The 23497-nt window shown below is 49.2% G+C and overlaps 1 protein-coding gene across 1 annotated transcript in view; it reads right to left on the reverse strand.

The window, feature by feature from the left end:
- Positions 1 to 23497, reverse strand: part of ZNF704 (zinc finger protein 704) — a 543928-nt gene that overhangs the window by 39641 nt on the left and 480790 nt on the right. Inside the window, exon 8 of the mRNA XM_069220407.1 lies at positions 22031 to 22128. Within this exon, the coding sequence (XP_069076508.1) occupies positions 22031 to 22128 (98 nt within the window). The remainder of the gene's footprint in view (positions 1 to 22030; positions 22129 to 23497) is intronic.

A 23497-nucleotide genomic window follows, 5' to 3' on the forward strand; every position in this document is an offset into this window, starting at 1 on the left:
CCACATGGGTACCATCAATGGCACCAATGATATTGGGAATGTGTCCAAGGGCATAGAAATCACCCTTCACTGTAGGCAAGTCACCCACCTCAGGGAAAATGATGTAGCTCCGCATGTATTTCATCAGGGCAGACAACACTCTGGACAATGCCCTTGAAAACATAGGCTGAGACATCCCAGATGAAATGGCCACTGTAGTTTGAAATGATCCACTAGCCAAAAAATGGAGTACTGACAGCACCTGCACTAGAGGCGGAATCCCTGTGGGTTGGCGGATGGGTGACATCAGGTCTGCCTCCAGCTGGGCACACAGTTCCTGTATAGTGGCACTGTTGAGTCTGTAGGTGAGTATGACATGTCGTTCTTCCATTGTCGACAGGTCCACCAGCGGTCTGTACACGGGAACATTCCTCCGTCTCCTCGCAAGTCCCAGCGGACGGTGCCTAGGAAGGACAACATGGAGCACAGAGTCAATCAACCCACAGGTAAGTTCCCACAGCCTGCACAGTACACGAATCTCTCTGGATTGAATGGCTTGTATGAGTGTCGATGCAAGGCCTAGCCATGTGTGACGCAGTAGGAATTAAGCCATGTGGGCCTTTGAAATGGCGGCTGCCTGACCTGTGAAGTGTGACAATGTGAAGTGAGGTCATTGTGCTGGCGTGGCACGCCGTGGCGGTAGGTGGTCGAAGACCGCGGCGCAAAGCAGCATTGGTTAACATTAAACCCTATGGGTTTCAGGAGCCAATGACGATGTGCGCCGGCGGTCGCGGTACGCACCGCCGCGGGCGTGACCGCCATTTTCTCTCTGCTTAATCACACGAGACCTGAGCATCCACAGGAGAGGACCTATACTGCAAGTGCTGCTGTGACCTCGGTCTGGAAGTGACAATGGCTGCTGCGACTGGGGAAAGGGCCCCCGCCTTCAGTTCCGAAGAGTTGGAGAAGCTCGTGGACGGGGTCCTCCCCCAGTATGCGCTACTCTTCGGTCCTCCAGACCAACAGGTGAGTACACGGGGGCCAATGCATAGTGGGCAATGCCTGTGATGAGTGGGGTGGATGTACGATGGAGGGGAGGGGAGCGAATTCCGAATGCATGGCACGACAGATGAGAGCATGCGCCACATGGCAAGTTTGGGGAGGGGGGCCCACTCACATCGAGCATGCAGAAAAGTGATGATGTTTCTTTTCCCCCCCTGTACATGTCACATAGGTCAGCGCCCATCAGAAGATCGATATTTGGCGTGCCATCGCCAAGGACGTCCGGGCCCTGGGGGTCCACAACAGACGGGGCACCCACTGCCGCAAGAGGTGGGAGGACATCCGCCGTGGGAGCAGGAAGACCGCCGAGGCTCTGCTGGGGATGGCCTCCCAACCTAGGAGGGGTGCCAGTCATACCTTGACCCCCCTGATGTCCCGGATCCTGGCGGTGGCCTACCCCGATTTAGATGGGCGCTTGAGGACATCACAGCAGACACAAGGGAGTGAGTACCAGCACATTCAGCTATATTTGCGCGCAGTGGAGGAGCCTGGGTGGGGGAGGAGGGCTGTGGGTATCCCTAGGCCAGGGCGATTTCTGTAGGCTAGGCCCCTCCGTGAGGTATGGTCCTGTGCCCCCGCCCCCCACCTCTGTAGGGTACCTAGTAACGCTATTCATGGACCTGTGTATTCTGTGTGGGCAGTTGTCGCCCATAGGCTTGTAGGGCATGTCCCAGTGAATGAGTAGTGTACCCCAAGTGCGCAGCGTAGTGCAGGGGGCTTCTGTGTCTGTCCTCTCCGCCAACGGTGTCCCCAATGCATGCACTCAACTTGTCTTTATTTCTCCACCCCCCCCCATTTTCTTTGTTTTTCTGTGAATGTGTGCATTAGCATCATCAGGCGGAGGAGAAGTGGCATCGGCGCAAGAGGGAGCTGCATCTCACATGGCCCCGGATGGCCATGCAACGGACTCCGACATGACCAGTGAGACGGAGGGCGAGGGGGGCTCCACCCCGTGCAGACGTCCATGACACCGACACGTCCTCGGATGGGAGCTCCCTTGCGGTGGCGGCAACATCTGTGCCCACCGATACTACAGGTACAGCCGCCACCCAGCGCACCAGCTCCGCCCTCCCAGCAGCCCCTCGGCCTTCGGCCCGTGCCCGCACGGCCAGGAGGGCGGCCATCTCCTTCGCCCCAGGCACCTCAGGCCCTGCCCCAGTCACCCTGCTGCCCTCAGTGAGGAGGTCATTGACCTCCTGAGGACCATCATTGTTGGGCAGTCTACCCTTTTGAATGCCATCCAGGGTGTGGAGAGGGAGGTGCATCAAAGCAATGCATACCTGGAGGGCCTTCATTCGGGTCAGGCTGCCCAGCAGCGATCGTTCAACGCTCTGGCCTCAGCACTGACGGCAGCGATTGTCCCTGTCTCCAGCCTCCCTCTTCTAACTCCCTCCACCCAGTCCCACTCCCCTGTTCCTCTGCCTATCCCATCCACACCTACAGACCAGCCTGCACACACCTCAACACCCAAGGGAAGCTCATCCAGACATAAGCACCACAGAACACACAAGCATTCACACAAGCAACATACAGATGCAGACATGCCAACAGCCACTACCTCCTCTGTGTCCCCCACCTCCTCGTCTCCCTCCTCCCTCCCTGTGACGTCTACACTCACACCTGCATGCACACCACCATCAGCCAGTACACCCATCACCAGCACACCCTCCAGACCAGTCCGCACACGTGCAGTCACCACCCCCTCTGCCATGTACACGTCCCCTGTGTCCTCTCCCAGTGTGTCTGTCACCCCCGCTTCCAAACCACACAAACGCAGGCAGGCACCCAACCAACAGCCATCCACCTCACGTCAGCCTCCAGCCCAAGCACCTGCACCCAAAGACACCAGACTTGACTCTCCTACAACCACATCCTCTTCCTCCACTCCCATACCCACTTCAGCTACCCTTCCCATTGCTCCTAAAAAACTATTCCTCTCTAAACTGGACCTCTTTTCCTCACCTGACCCACCCCCTCCATCTCGTAAGAGTTCCAAAAACACCTCAGCCACCACCAGCCCAGCAACTCCCAAGAACGTCATGCCTGGTTTTTGGAGTCCGCCCTTTCCTTGGGCAGGGACATCGGCCAGCAGCAAAGGCACAGCCAGCCCCCCCCCCCTGGGAAGAGGAGCAAAAAACTGAAGGGCAGGCGCTACAGGCCTGATACGCCTGCCCCCAAGGAGGGTAGCCTTACACCGTCACCTGCCACATCGGGTAAGGGAGCCAAGGGCCACGGAGAGTCTGCCAAGGAGGGCAAGGGCAGCAAAGCGCAAAAGGCAGGGAGCAGCCGACCTGGCCATGAGGGCCCCACCAGCCCCATTCCGGGGGTATCGGAGGAGACCCAGGGCCCCAGCACTCCATCACAGGAGGGCCCCGCAACGGAAAGGTCCGATGCTGACTGAGCGGGAAGTATTGGCCAGGTGTGGTTCACTCGAAACACAAGACAGGCACTGCTGAACAGGGCCCTGCCGTGAGGAGCACCGCTGAACAGGGCCCCGTGAAGACAGGCACCGCTGAACAGGGCCCCGCCGTGAGGAGCACCGCTGAACAGGGCCCCGCCGTGAGAAGCACCGCTGAACAGGGCCCGCCAAGACAGGCACCGCTGAACAGGGCCCCGCCGTGAGAAGCACTGCTGAACAGGGCCCCGCCAAGACAGGCACCGCTGAACAGGGCCCCGCCGTGAGGAGCACCGCTGAACAGGGCCCCGCCAAGACAGGCACCGCTGAACAGGGCCCCGCCAAGACAGGCACCGCTGAACAGGGCCCCGCCAAGACAGGCACCACTGAACAGGGCCCCGCTGTGAGAAGCACCGCTGAACAGGGCCCCGCCAAGACAGGCACCGCTGAACAGGGCCCTCCTGTCAAGCGCCGCTCCGCTGGGCCCTCATCTCAAGCACCGCTCCGCTGGGCCCTCATCTCAAGCACCGCTCCGCTGGGCCCTCCTGTCAAGCACCGCTCCGCTGGGCCCTCATCTCAAGCACCGCTCCGCTGGGCCCTCCTGTCAAGCACCGCTCCGCTGGGCCCTCCTCTCAAGCACCGCTCCGCTGGGCCCTCCTCTCAAGCACCGCTCCGCTGGGCCCTCCTGTCAAGCACCGCTCCGCTGGGCCCTCCTGTCAAGCACCGCTCCGCTGGGCCCTCCTGTCAAGCACCGCTCCGCTGGGCCCTCCTGTCAAGCACCGCTCCGCTGGGCCCTCATCTCAAGCACCGCTCCGCTGGGCCCTCATCTCAAGCACCGCTCCGCTGGGCCCTCCTGTCAAGCACCGCTCCGCTGGGCCCTCATCTCAAGCACCGCTCTGCTGGGCCCTCATCTCAAGCACCGCTGGCCCATTGGCAGGCCCGGTTCTGTGTCGGGCAGGGCTTCACGAAGCACTCTGCCCACCATGCCTCCTCCATGACCAGTGGACTCTGTAATCCACCTGATGGACTGTGGCTTTGCACCCCCCAGGATGGAACAGTGGGCAATCCACCCACTGTAGAGACTTGAGAGACTGTGGCTTTGCACTCCCCAGGATGGCACAGTGGGCAATCCACCCACTGTAGAGACTTGAGAGACTGTGGCTTTGCACTCCCCAGGATGGCACAGTGGGCAATCCACCCACTGTAGAGACTTGAGAGACTGTGGCTTTGCACTCCCCAGGATGGCACAGTGGGCATGGAGGCCCTTCGTGGATCTGGCGTCGTGGACTCATGTGGCTGAGGTGCCCCCCCTTCCCTTCCCCCTGAGGTGCCAGTATTTTATTTTTGTGATGCCCCAGCAGTGTTCTCTCCAATGGACTCGATCTCGTGTGTGGGCTTTGCCCATGTGTTGCTGCACATTGGCCCACGGACATTTGAACTTTGCAAAACTGTGCCGGACTTTTGCTACTTGTATATATATAGTTCAATCAATCAATCAATCAGTCGCATTTATAAAGCGCGCTACTCACCCGTAAGGGTCTCAAGGCGCTGTGGGGGGGGGGGGGTCAATGCTCGAAGAGCCAGGTCTTGAGCTGCCGTCTGAAGTGAAGGTGGTCTTGTATGGCGCGAAGGTGGCTGGGAAGGGAGTTCCAGGTCTTCGCTGCTAGGTAAGAGAAGGACCTGCCTCCGGCAGTGGCTTTGCGAATGCGTGGTACGGCTGCCAGGGCTTGTCCGTTCGAGCGTAGGGTGCGAGGAGGAGTGTAGAAGGAGATGCGGTGGTTGATGAGTTCTGGTCCGCGGTTGTGCAGGGCTTTGTGCGCGTGGGTGAGGAGTCTGAAGGTTATCCTCTTGTTGACTGGGAGCCAGTGGAGTTTCCTCAGGTGTCCGGAGATGTGGTCGTGGCGGGGTATGTTCAGGATAAGTCGTGCAGCAGCGTTCTGGATTCGTTGAAGTTTCCTCTGTAGCTTGATGGTGATGCCGGCGTACAGAGCGTTCCCATAGTCCAAGCGACTGGTGACGAGGGCGTGGGTGACGGTCTTCCTGGTGTCGGTGGGGATCCAGCGGAAGATCTTGCGGAGCATGCGGAGGGTGTTGAAGCATGCTGAGGTCACCGAGTTGACCTGTCTGGTCATGGAGAGGGAAGAGTCCAGGATGAAACCGAGGTTGCGTGCGTGGTCGGTGGGTTGGGGAGTGCTGCCTAGGGCAGGAGGCCACCAGGAGTCGTCCCAGGCGGTAGGTGTAGGGCCGAGGATGAGGACCTCCGTTTTCTCTGTATTCAGTTTAAGCCGGCTGTCTGTCATCCAGTTCGCTACTTCCTTCATGCCTTCGTGTAGTCTGGTTCTTGCTGAGGTGGGGTCGTTGGTGAGGGATAGGATGAGCTGGGTGTCGTCTGCGTAGGATATGAGGTTGAGTCCGTGTTTGCGTGCGATGTTCGCCAGGGGGGTCATGTAGATGTTGAAGAGGGTGGGGCTGAGGGAGGATCCCTGGGGGACGCCGCAGATGATCTCCGTAGCCGTGGATCTGAAGGGGGGGAGGCGGACTCTCTGAGTTCTTCCGGAGAGGAAGGAGGTGATCCATTCCAGGGCCTTGCCTCTGATGCCGGCGTTGCTTAGGCGACGTATCAGGGTGCGGTGGCAGACCGTGTCGAATGCTGCAGAGAGGTCCAGGAGTATGAGGGCCACGGTTTCCCCTTTGTCGGTCAGGGATCTGATGTCGTCCGTGGCTGCGATGAGGGCGGTCTCGGTGCTGTGGTTAGCTCTGAAGCCGAACTGTGAGGGGTCGAGTGAGTCGTTGGTTTCCAGGGCGGTGGTGAGTTGAGCGTTGACGATTTTCTCGATCACTTTGGCGGGGAACGGTAGGAGCGAGATGGGCCGGAAGTTTTTGAGTTCGGTGGGGTCTGCTGTTGGTTTCTTTAGGAGGGCGTTCAGTTCAGCGTGCTTCCAGTTCTCCGGGAAGGTGGCGGTGGAAAAAGATGTGTTGATGACGTCTCGGAGGTGGGGTGCGATGATGTTGTCGGCTTTGTTGAAGATGTGGTGCGGACAGGGGTCGGATGGTGATCCTGAGTGGATGGAGTTCATGACGCGGGTGGTTTCCTCAGTGGAGGTTGAGTTCCAGGTGTGGATGGTGGTGTTGTCGGTGGCGGGTTCCGGTGGAGGGTTCGAGTTGGTTGTGGTGAAGCTGTTGTAGATGTCGGTGATCTTGTGGTGGAAGAAAGCTGCGAGGGAGTCGCAGAGGTCCTGTGAGGGAGGGATGGAGTTGTTTTCGGCGTCGGGGTTGGAGAGCTCTTTGACGATGCCAAATAGTTCCTTGCTGTTGTGGGCGTTGCTGTCTAGTCTGTTCTGGAAGGCTGATTTTCGTGCTGCGCGGAGGAGTTGGTGGTGTTTGCGGGTGGCGTTTTTGAGAGCAGACATGTTTTCGTCGGTCTGGTTGAGGCGCCAAGTCTTCTCGAGGGTGCGGCATTCTTTTTTGGAGTCCTTGAGGTCGGGGGTAAACCAGGAATTTTTCTTGTGGCTGTTTCTGTTTGCTTGGGTCTTCAGGGGGGCCAGGAGGTTGGCGCAGTCTGAGATCCAGCTCGTGAGGTTGTTGGCGGCTTCGTTGGGGTCTGTAGTGCTGGTGGGTGGGTTCTGAGAGAGGGTCGATATGAGTTGTTCCGAGGAGATTCGGTTCCACTGTCTTCTTGGTGGTTGTTGGGCGTGGTGGTGTACGTTGGTTTTCTTGAAGCTGAAGTGGACACAGCTGTGGTCTGTCCAGGAGAGTACAGTGGTGTGGCTGAAAGAGGTGTGTTTGCTGGAGGAGAAGATGGGGTCCAGCGAGTGTCCGGCATAGTGGGTGGGGGTGTTGACTAGTTGTTTCAGTCCCAGGTTGGCGAGGTTGTCCAATAAGGCGGTGGTGTTGTTGTCGGTGCGATTCTCCAGGTGGAAGTTGAGGTCCCCTAGGAGGATGTAGTTGGTGGACGGGAGTGCGTGTGGGCTGATGAAGTCTGCGATGTCTTCGCTGAACTTTGTGCGTGGTCCTGGTGGTCTGTATATCAGGGTGCCTCTGAGGGTGGTCTTGGGGTCGCTGTTGATTGAGAAGTGGAGGTGCTCGGCGTCGGGCAGTGAGTTGTCGGTGTGGGTTGAGATGCGGATGGAGCTCTTGTGGGCGATGGCGATGCCTCCTCCGGTGCGGTTGGTGTGGTCTTTCCTGATGATTTTGTAGCCGTCGGGGATGGCTATGGCGATGTCGGGTGCCGAGGAGGGGTTCATCCAGGTCTCGGTGAGGAAGGCGATGTCCGGGTTTGTAGAGTCGATGAGGTTCCACAGTTCGATGGCGTGCCTGTGGACGGATCTGGTGTTGACCAGGATGCAGTTGAGGTTGTTTCTGGGCGAGTCGTTCCTGTTGGGTGTAGTGTGAGTTCGTAGGCAGGTGAAATGGCAGTTGCGGCAGGTGAAGGGTCCGTGGGTCCGCTTCGGGGTGGCGCGGCAGCAGGCCGGCGTGCGGCCGGGGTTGAGAGCAGTGAGGAAGGCGGAGTTGTGGGTCAGGCGGGGGAGGTGGGGGTCGCGGGGGCCAGGGGTTGTGGCGCTAGGCGCGGTCCAGGCGCGGACGGGCGCAGACGGGCTTGCCTTAGGCGCGCCTTTGGCGCGCCAGCGGCGCGTCCGCTGCGCGGCCTCGCAGCGGCCGCCATTTAAGGGTAGCCGGGGAGGAGGGGTCAGCTGGGAGGCGGGAGGCGGGTGGGCGGGGGAATCTGGAGGCGGGAAAAAGAAAAAAACAGCGAAAAAGGCGGCAAAAGAACGGCGGCAAAAAACGGCGAGAGGCCAGGTAAAACTCTAAAGGGAGGGGCTGAGAATGAGGGAGAACGGCAGGAGGGGGCACACGGCACTCAGGGGGACACGCACGGGATACACGGGAAGAAAGCAGGAATCCGGTCAGTTAGTCAGCACAAGCACTCGGGGTACACGGGTAGAGAGGGGGCACACTCGCACACACTCACAGGATGAGAACGGTGAGGAGGGCAGTCAGGGACTGGTGGCGCTGCGTGAGCAGGGGAGCGACCTACCCGAGGGTCAGTGGTCGCTACCTCTGCCTCGCAGCGGCCGCCATTTAAGGGTAGCCGGGGAGGAGGGGTCAGCTGGGAGGCGGGAGGCGGGCGGGCGGGGGAATCTGGAGGCGGGAAAAAGAAAAAAACAGCGAAAAAGGCGGCAAAAGAACGGCGGCAAAAAACGGCGAGAGGCCAGGTAAAACTCTAAAGGGAGGGGCTGAGAATGAGGGAGAACGGCAGGAGGGGGCACACGGTACTCAGGGGGACACGCACAGGATACACGGGAAGAAAGGAGGATTCCGGTCAGTTAGTCAGCACAAGCACTCGGGGTACACGGGTAGAGAGGGGGCACACTCGCACACACTCACAGGATGAGAACGGTGAGGAGGGCAGTCAGGGACTGGTGGCGCTGCGTGAGCAGGGGAGCGACCTACCCGAGGGTCAGTGGTCGCTACCTCTGCCTCGCAGCGGCCGCCATTTAAGGGTAGCCGGGGAGGAGGGGTCAGCTGGGAGGCGGGAGGCGGGCGGGCGGGGGAATCTGGAGGCGGGAAAAAGAAAAAAACAGCGAAAAAGGCGGCAAAAGAACGGCGGCAAAAAACGGCGAGAGGCCAGGTAAAACTCTAAAGGGAGGGGCTGAGAATGAGGGAGAACGGCAGGAGGGGGCACACGGCACTCAGGGGGACACGCACGGGATACACGGGAAGAAAGGAGGATTCCGGTCAGTTAGTCAGCACAAGCACTCGGGGTACACGGGTAGAGAGGGGGCACACTCGCACACACTCACAGGATGAGAACGGTGAGGAGGGCAGTCAGGGACTGGTGGCGCTGCGTGAGCAGGGGAGCGACCTACCCGAGGGTCAGTGGTCGCTACCTCTGCCTCGCAGCGGCCGCCATTTAAGGGTAGCCAGGGAGGAGGGGTCAGCTGGGAGGCGGGAGGCGGGCGGGCGGGGGAATCTGGAGGCGGGAAAAAGAAAAAAACAGCGAAAAAGGCGGCAAAAGAACGGCGGCAAAAAACGGCGAGAGGCCAGGTAAAACTCTAAAGGGAGGGGCTGAGAATGAGGGAGAACGGCAGGAGGGGGCACACGGCACTCAGGGGGACACGCACGGGATACACGGGAAGAAAGGAGGATTCCGGTAGTTCTAGATGTGTAATAATTCTTTATATATTGCTAAGTTCGCTATACTTAATTATTGCTATAATATAGTTCTATTTTTACAATCATTGCCTTTTGTCTTTGCATTTTTGTTTTGGGGGTTTGGGGGTGTCACTCTGACTTTTTAATCTGCATTGGTGTGTAGGTATTTCGGTGGGGGTGAGGGTGGGGGTGGGTGTGTGGCGTATGTATGTGCCCGTAACCTTTCCTCCTCCCCCCTCCCCTGTGTCGTAGGTGCAGTACTCACCGTTGTCGTCTGCGGCGACGTTCGTGATCCTGGAAGAAGAGCAGGAAGGCAATGGCTGGGAGGATGTGGAGTTCCGGTTCCATGCTGTCCCGATTCCGCGTGGAGTGGGTCGAGGTGAGCGTTTTCCATTGGAAATGTCTGTTTCCGCCGTGTTTTTATCGGCGGGGCTCCCGCCCCGGAAAAGGTGGCGGATTGGTGAGTCGTGATAGGGTGGGCGGTACATTGTCTGCCGCCTGGCTGTTGGCGGTGACCGCCGCGCTGTTTGTTTGTGCCACTGTGGCGGTCGGAGTGTTAAAGCGGCGGCCTGTGTTGGCGGTTCCCGCCAGGGTCAGAATTCCATTTTTTGGACCGCCAGCCTGTTGGTGGGTTGGCCGCCGCTTTAACACTGACCGCCAGGGTCAGAATGACCCCCTTAGTGTCTTATTTAGCCAACTTTAATCGGCTGGTCGCTGAGACATCCTGGCCTGAAGAAAAACAAGCGGCCTTGTTCTACCAGGGACTCAAAGAGGAGCTAAAAGATATCCTAGCTCAAATCAACCCGCAAAAAGACTGAAAAATATTCCTGGCGTGTTCACGATAATAGAGACTCAAGAACTCCGAAAGAAAGAACGCTGGAACCGATGGAAATTGGAACCATCAGGAGACCTTTGACCAAAGATGAAAAGGACCTACGTAGAAAGAATGGACAATGTCTCTATTGTGGGCGCAAAGGTCATTTTGCCAAAGATTGTTCAATCAAACCAAAGAGCAAATGAGGTCCAGTTCAGAAGGTTGCAGCCAATGCACAAGTCGAGTCGGAAAACTAAAGCACCCAAGATGCAGAGAAGGGTTGCTCTTGGGTGTCACCATGGACCCTTCACAATCTAGACACCTCAAACTGGAATAAGAGTTCAGGTTAAGAAAAAGACCTATTTCAAGAAGGCTCTAGTCGATTTTGGAACTACCGGGAACTTTGTTGACGCCCAACTGGTTCGTGCATGGAAGATTCCATGTATTGAAAAGAAGACCCCAGAAATCATCCAGGCAGTCGATGGAAAACTCTTGACTGGAGGTCCAGTAACTCTCCAGACTGTCCCCTTGTCAGTGATTTGTGAGGATAAGAATCAAAGAAAGAAACATAAAGAGAAACTCATCCTTGACGTGATCCATGCTCCCCAGTACGGGATTATCCTTGGTTTACCGTGGTTAACTCATCACAATCCAGAGATTAATTGGGCTGAACGAAAGGTCGTGTTCTCATCTCCACTATGTAAAGAACAATGCCTCCAAAAAATTCAAGTATCAAAAGCTTGCAACTCTTACATAGCTACTGACGCGGAGAAAGAAGTTCAACTGCCCAAACAGTATTCATTTTACGAAGATGTATTTGATGAGAAAGAAGCAGAGAACTTACCTCCTCATAGATCTTATGACTGTCAAACTGATCTAGTCTCAGGTGCGATACTTCCCAACAGTTGTGTATATGCCCTGTCAGAACATGAAAATCAACATTTATGAAAATATCTAGATCAATTCTTGGAGAATGGTTTCATTCGTCCTTCTAAGTCTCCTGCAGCTTCTCCTTTGTTTTTTGTTCCGAAGGCGAATTGTGAACTTCAAACTTGTATCGACTATAGGGGATTGAACAAAGTCACCATCAAGAATAAATATCCTCTGCCCCTAATTCCGGTCTTACTGGAGCAAGTAAAGAAAGCAAAAATCTACACGAAGCTTGATCTTCGAGGTGCTTATCATTTGGTCAGAATGAGAGAGGGTGACGAAGGGAAAACAGCATTCAAGACAAGATATGGCCTTTTTGAATACACCGTCATGCCTTTTGGTCTGTGTAATGCTCCGGCAGCATTTCAATTTTTCTTGAATGACGTTCTTAGAGAGTACCTCGACATATTCGCCATAGTCTACATCGATGACATTTTGATCTACTCAGACAATGAAAATGAACATGTCCAACATGTCAAGAAAATTCTTGCAGCCCTTCGAAAGCACCATTTATATTGCAAACTAACCAAGTGTGAGTTTCATGTTACCACAGTTGAATTTTTGGGGGTTATCCTTACCCCTCAAGGAATGGTGATGGCAGAAAAGAAAGTAAAGGCCGTATCAGATTGGCCCACCCCAAAGACTGTTCGTGATGTACAATGTTTCCTGGGATTTGCAAATTTTTACCGGAGTTTCATAAATCATTTCTCCCAGACAGTGGCTCCAATCACTAAGTTATTAAGAAAGAAGGAGAAATTTGTATGGTCTCCAGAAGCTGACCAAGCCTTTTCAACTTTGAAAGAAGCTTTCTCCACTGCCCCAGTCTTGACTCATCCTGATGCGAATCGACCCTTCATAGTGGAAGCTGATGCTTCAGATGTGGCAATAGGAGCAGTCTTGTCGCAGCGAAATAAGGACACTGGTTAACTTCATCCTGTAGCTTACATGTCTCGGTAGTTGAATGAAGCCAAACAGAACTATGTCATTGCTGAAAAAGAGCTTCTGGCAATCTGTGACGCCTTTAAAGAATGGAGACATCATTTGTTGGGTTACAAATACACGGTCACGGTATATACTGATCATAGCAATCTTCAGTTCATGAGTTCCGCCAGACTTTTGACTCCTCGGCAATTACGCTGGATGCTGATTTTTGCTGAATTTGATTTTGTGGTAACCTTCCGGCCTGGTAAAGACAATCGCAAAGCTGACGCCTTGTCCCGCCAAGAGTCTACCACGTTGCCAGCAGTTCAAACCTTCAGAGCTATCAGTGCTCCCGACAAAGTCCTATGTATCATAAAAACTGAAGATTTCTTTGAAGACATCCGCAATTCTTTTACTGTTGAGAAATGGCAAACATGGGCCCAAGCAGATCCCAAAAGGTCAATCAAGCAAGGATTACCTTTTCATGACGCTCGTTTGTTCGTGCCCACTACCAAACTTCGCAAGATAGTGTTTCACTGGTTGCATGTTATACCTACAGCAGGCCATCCAGGTACTCCTAAAACTCTTAACTTAATCCAGCGCTATTTTTGGTGGCCTACCCTAACAAAAGATGTAAAAACAATGGTAAACAACTGCGAAGTCTGTGCTCGCACTAAAACGAGTCACTCAAAACCGAAAGGGTTGTTACATCCACTCCCAACCCCAAGTCGTCCGTGGGAGCACATTTCTTTAGACTTTATCTCCGGTCTACCAGTGGTTCAACAACATTCAGTAATTCTGGTGGTAGTGGATAGTCTCACGAAATATGGACATTTCATTGCCTGTAAGAAATTGCCCTCCTCCAGTGAACTGGCAACTATTTTACTGAATAGAGTGGTTCGTTATCATGGACTGCCAAAAATTATCTTCTCCGATCAGGGGTCGCAATTTGCCTCCAATTTCTGGAAGACATGGTGTAAAACACTCCAAGTGACATCTACACTATCTACTAGCCACCATCCTCAAACAGATGGTCAAATGGAGAGACTAAATCAGACTTTGAAGCAATAACTACGTGCTTACGCTGAAAAAGCACTTCATTCTTGGACATCACTGCTCTGGTTAGCTGAGTTAGCCTACAATAACCCATTCCACACTTCTACTGGCGTTACACCTTTTTTTGGCTTGTTTGGCTATCATCCTGACACCTTGCCCATCATAATCCCTCAAGAAAGTTCTCTTACTCCAGCTGTGTCAGAAACCATTCAACATTTGCATTGAACCCAGAAATTGATTCAACAGCATTTAGAAAAGGCCAAACAAAAATACAAAAAGCATTATGACAAGAAACACTGCGAGGGACCACAGTATTAACCAGGTGACAAAGTGTGGCTTTCCACAAAACATATAGACTTCAAGAAGAAGCACATGTTCAACCCCGAATTCATAGGTCCTTATACTGTCCTTCAGCAAATCAATCCTGTGACCTATAAACTGCAATTGCCAAGATCATTACTGATTCATCCAGTGTTCCACACTTCCCTCTTGAAAAAAGCAGGCCAGAAGGTCCGCTCTCATCCAGCTCCAGTTTTAGTACAGGGGGAAGTAGAATATGAAGTCAAGAAAGTGTTGGATTCTAAACTGAGAGGGCGTAACCTATGGTACTTAATCTCATGGAAAGGTTATGGCCCTGAAAGTAACTCATGGGTTTCTGCATCTGATGTCCATGCTCCAGTACTTGTGAGGCGCTTTCATCATCTCAATCCAGACAAACCAGGCCCTAGAGCGCGTCTGGGAGAGGGGAGAACTGTCAACATTAGGGCAGTGCGCGCTCTACGGGCAACTAGAATGCAAAAACCTAATAATTTCAAGCTAACATAATTTATGCATTGTGCTGTTATGATTTTGTTTAACCTTTTGCATTGCAGAGTTTAATCCTGAGGAATTATGTTTAGCATGCACATACATACTGTTCTCATGTAATGTACTGCTGCAGGCTTTCAGACTGTGTCAGGGTGTGGTCCCTTTCCAGGGCCTTCTAGAAGCTTTCCCTGCAGCATGCCTGGGTGTGGTTGGTGGGCTGGGCTAAGACTCTATAAAAGGGAGCCAGCCCAGCTCCACATGCTCACTATTCAGAGGTCCCGGTGCAGAGCAGCAGCAACTTCCTGAGCTCCTGTTCCGGCGGCCTACTTTGATCCTCCAGGCCTTGCCCTTTTTTCACTTTCATTGGTGATCCTAGATCAGGGCGGTAAGACGGAGGTCGGGCTGGGCCCCCGACGCCATTATCGAAAACTCTCGAGGTCTTGGGCCTAATCTTTGCATGATAATCTATAGTACTCTTGTGCGTGTGAATGTGCGCTTGGTTGTTTCGTGGCATTTGCATGCTAATCCTTGAATCGGCAAGACGCGCGATTCGTTTCCTTGTGTGTTAACTCTTGATATTCAGTGTGCGCTACCATTTTATGGCATTTACAAAGGTAGCATTCGAATCGGCAAGTCGCGCAATTCTTTTCTCGTGCTTAATCCTTGATATTTATTGTGCGCTACCATTCCTAGGCAGTTACATAGTGGCATTCGAATCGGCAAGACGCGCAATTCATTTTCTCGTGTTTTAACCCTTGATATTCATTGTGCGCTACCATTCCTTGACAGTTACATGGTGGCATTCGAACCGGCAAGACGCGCGATTCGTTCTCTTGTGCTTTAACCCTTGATATTCATTGTGCGCTACCATTCCTTGACAGTTACATGGTGGCATTCGAATCGGCCAGACGCGCGCTTCTTTCCTCGTGCTTAATTCATGTTATTCATTGTGCGCTACCATTCTTTGGCAATTACATGGTGGCATTCGAATCGGCTAGATGCGCAATTCTTTCCTCGTTCTTAATTCATGTTATTCATTGTGCGCTACCATTCCTTGGCAATTACATGGTGGCATTCAAATCAGCAAGACGCGCGATTCTTTCCTCGTGCTTAATTCATGTTATTCATTGTGCGCTACCATTCCTTAGCAGTTACATGGTGGCATTCGAATCGGCAAGACGCGCAATTAGTTTCTCGTGCTTAATTCATGTTGTTCATTGTGCGCTATCATTCCTAGGCAGCTACATGGTGGCACTCGAATCGGCAAGACGCGCAATTCATTTCCTGTGTTTAAAATCACGGTGTTCATTACGCGCTACCATTTTATGGCATTTACTTGGTGGCTTTTGAGTTGGCAAGTTGCATGATTTATTTCTCGAGTCTAATTTGTGTTATTCATGGTGCACAATCAACCTATGGTATTTTTACTACCTGTGTAAAGATCTGCAATGTGCGCAATTCATGTTCCAGCAATTTGAAAGAACAAAGAACCAGGTTTCTAGATGTAATGTTGTGTGTTCCTAATATGTTTCTCAAACACGATTCATATGATGGTTTAGAAATCATTCCGATTCTTTCCTGATCCTCATGTAAATGATAACTCTTGAATTTGAAAATTGCATTTAACCTTTCTTGATTCCCTCACAGGTATCCAGTCATCTTGAAGCCTAATCATTTTAAGTCTATGCTTAGGTTGTCCATGTTTTCAGAATGACAATGCTTAGAGTCATAGCCTAGCATTGATATTCATATGATGTAATTTTGATATTGTGTGTTTTAACCTTTTTGCTTCCTACAGGTCTCCTTCCCAGCTGTTCCCTTCCTAATCCCCTTTTTCCCACTTGGACTCTATTAGACTCTGTGACAATTCTAATCAGAGTATTGGAGCTGTCTTGTGGTGGAAGTGTTGGGAACGTGCACAGACCCCGAGGATCTGGTGACTCTGACAACAATCTAGAATTGCATTCCTTATATCATACCTGAATGGTGATGCAGCTACTTTGGCAGTGCCATTAGTCCGATTAGACAGTCCTCTTTTGTACAACTGGCGTCGCTTTGTAGAAGAATTTGTAAAGGTTTTTGACAGACGTGCAATCACTATGACTGCAGACAAAGAGTTATTAGAATTACGTCAAGGAAATAAAGACTTGATAACGTACTTGTCCCACTTCAACCAGTTAGTGGTAGAAACTGCTAGGTCAGCAGTATTTTATCAGGGGCTAAAAGACAAACTAAAAGATGTATTGGCCCAAGTTGAACCACAACCAGAAACTTGTACTGATTTAATTAACCTAACCCTACGGATAGATCACAGACTTTCGGAAAGAAAAGGAGCAAGGAAAAAATGGGAAAAAACAAATTGGCAAATGGAAAGGTCCAGACACTTTCAATTATCTTCAGATTTTATGATTGTACCGATGGATATCGGAACTGTTTGCCCACCATTGACCAAAGGAGAGAAAGACTTGCGACGAAAAAATTGTCATTGTTTGTATTGTGGAAAAAAGGATCATTTTATACAAGAGTGCCAAAAGAAACCCAAAGCCAAGATTGATCCAACAGTGGTGACAAAGAAAAAGATAGCAGTTGCTTCAGAAAAGTTCACAGGAAAACTAAATGGCCCTGGAAAAAATGAAGGGGACCTCTTGGGCAAATTGACAATCCCTTCAGTGTGCTCTTGCACAAAGCGTTATGTCAAACATTTCCGAATCTTAGTACAAATGACTGTGTGGGGAAAAAGACATTGGGCCTGATTCTAACTTTGGAGGACGGTGTTAAACCGTCCCAAAAGTGGCGGATATACCACCTACCGTATTACGAGTCCATTATATCCTATGGAACTCGTAATACGGTAGGTGGTATATCCGCCACTTTTGGGACGGTTTAACACCTTCCTCCAAAGTTAGAATCAGGCCCATAATGTTCAAGTTCTAATTGATTCAGGGGCAACAGGAAATTTTTGGGACCAACAGACTGCTCTAGACCTGCATATACCCAGTGTCAAGAAAAAGGTTCCAGAAGTCGTGTATGCAGTTGATGGAAGTGAGTTGGCAGGAGGTCCCGTTACAAACCACACCTCACGAATACAAATGATTTGTAAAGGTGAGAAGAATCAGAGTCACTATGAAATAATTCGTTCTGATATAATCCAAGCACCTCAATATGGTTTCATCCTAGGAATGCCATGGTTAATGTTACATAATCCATGCAGACTGGCGCAACCAGGTTTTGCGTTTTTCCTCTTCTTGTGCAAAGAAATGTTTTCAATCAAAATGAAACAAAGAAGGAAATCTTCAACACTCTATAGCTACTGCAGTTGAGAAAGAAATCGAGTTACCATCACATTATGCTGAATACACCGATGTTTTCAGCAAGCTCTTTACTACGATTGTCAGATCGATCTTATACCTGGGGCCAATATACCAAATTGTAGGATCTATGCGCTATCAGAGAAAGAAAATCAAGTTCTACGAGAATACCTTGATCAATGTTTAGCCAACAAGTTCATCCGGCCATCACGATCTCCAGCGCCTTCTCCACTATTTTTCATACCAAAAGCAAATGGCGATTTGAGACCTTGTATTGACTTTAGAGCAATTAATAAGATCACAGTTAAGAATAAATATCCACTACCTCTCATACCGGTCTTGTTAGACCAGGTAAAATCCACCGTCATCTATACGAAGCTTGACTTACGAGGTGCTTATCACCTAGTTCGAATTCGAGAGGGAGATGAGTGGAAAACGGCTTTTAAGACTCGATATGGCCTTTTTGAGTATTTAGTGATGCTGTTTGGCCTGTGCAATGCCCCAGCAGCCTTTCAATATTTCTTAAACAATGTTTTAAGAGAATATCTAGACATCTTTGTCATCGTTTACATTGATGATATTCTGATTTATTCAAACTCTGAAGATATACATGAAGAACATGTTAAAAAAGTGTTAAAAACTCTACAAGAATATCATTTGTTTTGTAAACTAAGTAAATGTGAATTCCATACCAAAGAAGTTGAATTTCTAAGAGTCATTCTAACACCTGATGGCATGCAAATGACTGAAAGAAAAATTCAAGCTGTATCCGAATGGCCCACACCAAAATCAGTGCGTGATATTCAATGTTTTTTGGGTTTTTCAAAATTTTATCGAGGTTTCATCCATCGCTTCTCTCAAAAGGTTGCCCCAATCACCAAGTTGTTAAGAAACAAGGCCGTCTTCAACTGGTCCCAAGAGACAGAAAAAGCACTTCAAGATTTTATAAAAGCCTTTACTACCGCTCCCCTTTTAGCTCACCCTAATGTGGAAGAACCATTCATCATGGAAGCTGATGCATCTGATGTTGCCGTTGGAGCCATCTTGTCTCAACGTCATCGAGAAACTGGACAATTGCACCCTGTAGCATATGCATCCAAAAATTTAATGAAGCAGAACAAAATTACACCATAGCAGAAAAAGAATTACTAGCAAATTGCTTTTAAAGAATGGAGACATTATTTGTTGGGAGCAAAACACACCATACTTGTATATTCTGATCATAGAAATTTACAATTTATGAGTTCTGCCACGCTACTAACTCCAAGACAACTAAGATGGATGCTCTTCTTCGCAGAATTTGATTTCATAGTGACTTTCAGACCAGGAATAGATAATCGTAAGGCAGATGCATTATCTAGACAAGATTCTTCAATCACACCTACTGAACAAAAACCCATGCCTATTTTTACACCCTCAAAAGTGTTGTGTTTAAAAGCTGGCGAGAAATTTTTAGATCTCATTCGTAATCATTTTCACATCACTAAGTGGCAAGAGTGGTTACAACAAGACACCAAGAGATCTATACAACAAGGCTTACCTCTCCATGAATCTCGAGTATTTCTGCCTACTGAAGAGTTAAGAGAGACAGCTTCTCTTTGGTTACACAAGCATCCTCTGGCAGGTCACCCAGGTCCTCAAAAAACATTAGAACTCATGAAAAGGTATTTTTGGGGACCTACATTCGTTCACGACCTTAAGCAAATGCTACAATCATGTGAAGTTTGTGCAAGATGCAAAAGCGAACATAGTAAGCCCAAAGGTCTATTGATACCTCTACCTGTTCCCAATCATCCATGGGAAGATATCTCTATGGATTTTATCACTGATCTTCTGCAGATAAAACAGTTTACAACTATTTTAGTGGTAATAGACAGTCTTACCAAATATGCACATTTCATTGCCTGTAAAGGACTCCCAACTTCCGATGCCTTAGCGACTATCATCTTAAAAAATATAGTTCGCCTTCACGGACTTCCAAGATTTATCCTCTCAGATAGAGGAACACAATTATCTGCACGTTTTTGGCAACAATGGTGCAAGGCTCTAAAAATTAATTCAACTTTATCTACTAGTTATCATCCACAAACGGATGGTCAAACAGAGAGACTAAACCAAACTCTGAAACAATATTTACGATGTTATGCAGCAAAGTCTCTGACAACCTGGCTGGATCTTTTATAGCTTGCAGAACTGGCTTACAATAACTCTCACCACTCGTCAATAAATTCAACTCCTTTCTATGGTCTATATGGACGTCATCCACATATTTTGCCAGTTACGTTACCTACATCTACTCAAACCACTCCAGCAGTCAAGGACATGCTATCACACATGCAAAAGATACAAGCGCAACTACAAAAAAATATAAAATGCAACATGACAAAAAACACCAGCCTGGTCCTCAGTATACAACCAAAGATAGAGTTTGGTTGTCCACAAAAAACTTTGTATTCAAAAACAAAAATATGTTTCATCCAAAATTCATAGGGCCCTATGAAGTAATACAAGTGAACCCAGTAACATATAAGCTAAAATTACCGTCATCTTAGAAAATTCATCCAGTGTTTCACACTTCGCTTCTCAAACCAGCTTTTTTGGGAGTTTGAGGTGCGAGCTATTCTAGACTCTAAATTTAGGTGTTCTTCCCTTTGGTATTTGGTGTCCTGGAAAGGATAAGGACCAGAAAATGACTCTTGGGAACCTGCATGACATGTCCATGCGCCACGTTTGGTGCGACGATTTCACCTCCTCCATCCTACTAAACCAGGCCCTGGACCGCCTTGGGAGAGGGGTGTAATGTCAGGAATAGGGCCAGGCACGGTCAAGGTCTCACCCAAAATTCCGCTGCGCAACTCTGCGCACTTTATGCGCACCACTGGTCATCCCTGCTTGTTCCAAGAATGGCCATCAGCGTTGTGTGCCATGTGGTAAATCTCATGTAGCTGCAGGTTCAGGGCATTGGTGGTCAAGATGCACTTATCAGTGTTATCCTATGAAAGGACTACATTTCCCATGTTTTTGGAGGCAGCGGCCATCTTGGGGGTGTGGCAGGCCTATAAAGCCCAGCCACACCCAAGCACGTTGCTGACTATTTTTAAGACTTCGATGCAGCCAGACCTCGTGGAGGATTCTCTGGAAGAATCCAGAGTTTCTGAATGGCAGAGTATCGTCTAACCAGAGTCCATGGTGCATCCAAAAACGAGTAGGTCGTACTCGTAGCGGTAAGGACTTGCTGAATCCAAGTTTGGAGGAAGTTAATATTTCCAAAGAGGTAATGCGCTTTGTGCACACGTGATTCATGGTTTTTCCGTTCACAGATGCAAAGCGCCCTTTTGGCTCAGTGAATTCAAAGCGTTTCAGTTCACAGAGATAACGCGCTTAGTGCACATGTAATTCATGGTGTTTCCGTTCACAGATGTAAAGCGCTCTTTTGGCTCAGTGATTCAAAGCGTTTCAGTTCACAGAGATAACGTGTTTAGTGCACATGTAATTCATGGTGTTTCCGTTCAGAGATGTAAAGTGCTCTTTTGGCTCAGTGATTCAAAGCGATTAAGTTCACAGAGATAATGCGCTTAGTGCACATGTAATTCATGGTGTTTCCGTTCACAGATGTAAAGCGCTCTTTTGGCTCAGTGATTCAAAGCGATTCAGTTCACAGAGATAACGCGCTTAGTACATGTGTAATTCATGGTGTTTCCGTTCACAGGTGTAAAGCGCTTTTTTGGCTCAGTGATTCAAAGCGTTTCAGTTCACAGAGATAACGCGCTCAGTGCACATGTAATTCATGGTGCTTTCTGTTTACAGATGTAAAACGCTCTTTTGGCTTAGTAATTCAAAGCGTTTCAGTTCACAGAGAAAATGCGTTATGTGCACAAGTAATTCAAGGTGTTTCAGTTCCCAGATAAAAAGTGCTTCCTGGTGTTATTAAGTAAGGCACTTTAGGTTTTGATTAGTAAAACCTTTTTGTCAGTTTTTATTATGAATGTGAAAGTATTTTGGAGATAAAACTAATCAAAGTTTTCATTGATCTTTGAATAACTTAAGATATGAAAAAACTTTTAAGTCTTTGAGATTTTCTAAGTCATGATCAAAGGGTTATGATGTGAATACATAAATGTTACAGGATTGATATTCTGTGTAAAAATCATAGTTCAATGTTCTTGCCATCTCTTGAATCTGTGGTTATGTTTTCACAAGGGGCTCCGCCCCCCCACCCCCATTTTAGAAGAGGTCTCCACCTGATACCTCAGATACATTTAGTCAAGAGTCTATAAATGATTTTACGTTTTTTCTATGAATGAGTAAATGCATATTGTTCTAACCTTTTCCTTTTCAGATCTCTCTCCCTGCTGTTCCCTTCCCTAAACTCCCTTCCCCCGACTGGCTTCACCATAACTCTGTGCTATAACTGCTTTCTGAGTTGGTGACGCCGGGAGGTGGACCTTTTGTTCAGCAACGTGCAGATCCCGAGAAAAGGACCCCGTGACAATGGAAGACAACTTGTACATTTAAGTTATGTTAGGCAAAATTGTAGATATGTGTGTAGCTCCTGCTTAAAAGACATGATGATTCAACAAATTTATCCAACTGGTGATTTCCTACCTCAGTCCGATTACTGCTCTTGGTGGAGAGGACATTACTGTGTGTGGAGGTGGTTTGCTCTCCCCAGTTCCTGCAGTGCAAGTATGCTTTGGTGAAACCTAAAAACCACACAGAAAGAGAAAGTGTTTACTTTTTGGTAGCCAACAAGCTTTTGAAACATAGTAAAAAACAAAACGCCTGTTCTTGCCATATACATTTCATATCAAGGGTGACCACTTGTAATCCTAAACCCACAAAACAGTCTGATTTTTAGGCTGTCAGCAATATATGTATATGCAGATAATCACTTTAAGAACAATGGATCAGATTCATAAAACTTTCTTCCATGAATAAGTGTAAGTTACCACTGTAAATTCAAGAGTGAATCAGAACCAAGTCAAGCTTAAGTCATATCTACCCACACCAAAATTTATATTAAATGGGGCATCTGTATCACACCAAGAATTACTAATTCCTTTAGTAATTCCAAGTTTCTCTGGCTTCAGTCTAAAAAACCCTGTTAATTCCACTCCCCTGAAATAATGGGACGTACGGTGTTGTTAACTATGGAGATGTGTAATTATCACACCAGCGTGCTTCTAATGATATCCTTTATATGCTACATCTGTTTTTGCTGTTCTATGAGGTTACTGGCACTGGATTTAAACTTTGCAATATCTGGAGAAAGCACACTTGATTGGGTGGCATCTTTGAATCAAACTGTGGCACTCCCATCCACCTTCTGATGTTGTTATTACTAGTGCTGTTGTAATGACCACAGTTTTATACCAAGGTGATTTATGAATTGTCTGACTGCCCTCATCCATACACAATTCTTCCTCTCTCTCTGTTCCCTGCCTATTGCCTGAAGATAACTGCCTCCTTTACTACACTAGCAAGAATCACCAACTACAGATTAGCAACAGCATTTTGGGTACCAAAAGGGAGGAATCCCTAATCACGAGGACTTCATGTCTGAGAGAGGAAGTATTTTTGCTCATCTACAAGGTAAAGGGCTTGAACTTCGAAATAACATTTGCAGCAAAAATAGTTATCACTGAGAGCTGTCTGAGACAAAAATATTTGCTCCTGTGTGATATAAGAAGTAGGCAGAGTTGGGTGCGGGAGTGTCCTATCAATGCTTTCTTGACAAAAGCAGTTCATGCCAAGATGGATGTGTAACAGAGTGAAAGAAACTTTGGCCTAATGGATCTTTATATCCTCCCAAAGCATTCTCTGAAGCACAACATCAAGAAATCTGCATCAAGGCGCAGAAATTAGAAACCTTCTTGTAAAGATCTCATCTGTAGATAAAGCCAAAACTAATGTGAATTGGAATAGAAAGGGCACTATAGACAATGCAAGATGCCAACATGAGATGGGCTCTCAATGAGTCTGATAGGCACCCTTTCCCACGAGGACTGCTCAAATGATAGTTGTATGTAGCGAAATGGGTTCTGCCCATTTAATCTGCCTGGATTTTTTGCT

This window comes from Pleurodeles waltl, chromosome 2_2 (genome assembly GCF_031143425.1).
Source record: "Pleurodeles waltl isolate 20211129_DDA chromosome 2_2, aPleWal1.hap1.20221129, whole genome shotgun sequence".
Lineage (NCBI taxonomy): Eukaryota > Metazoa > Chordata > Amphibia > Caudata > Salamandridae > Pleurodeles > Pleurodeles waltl.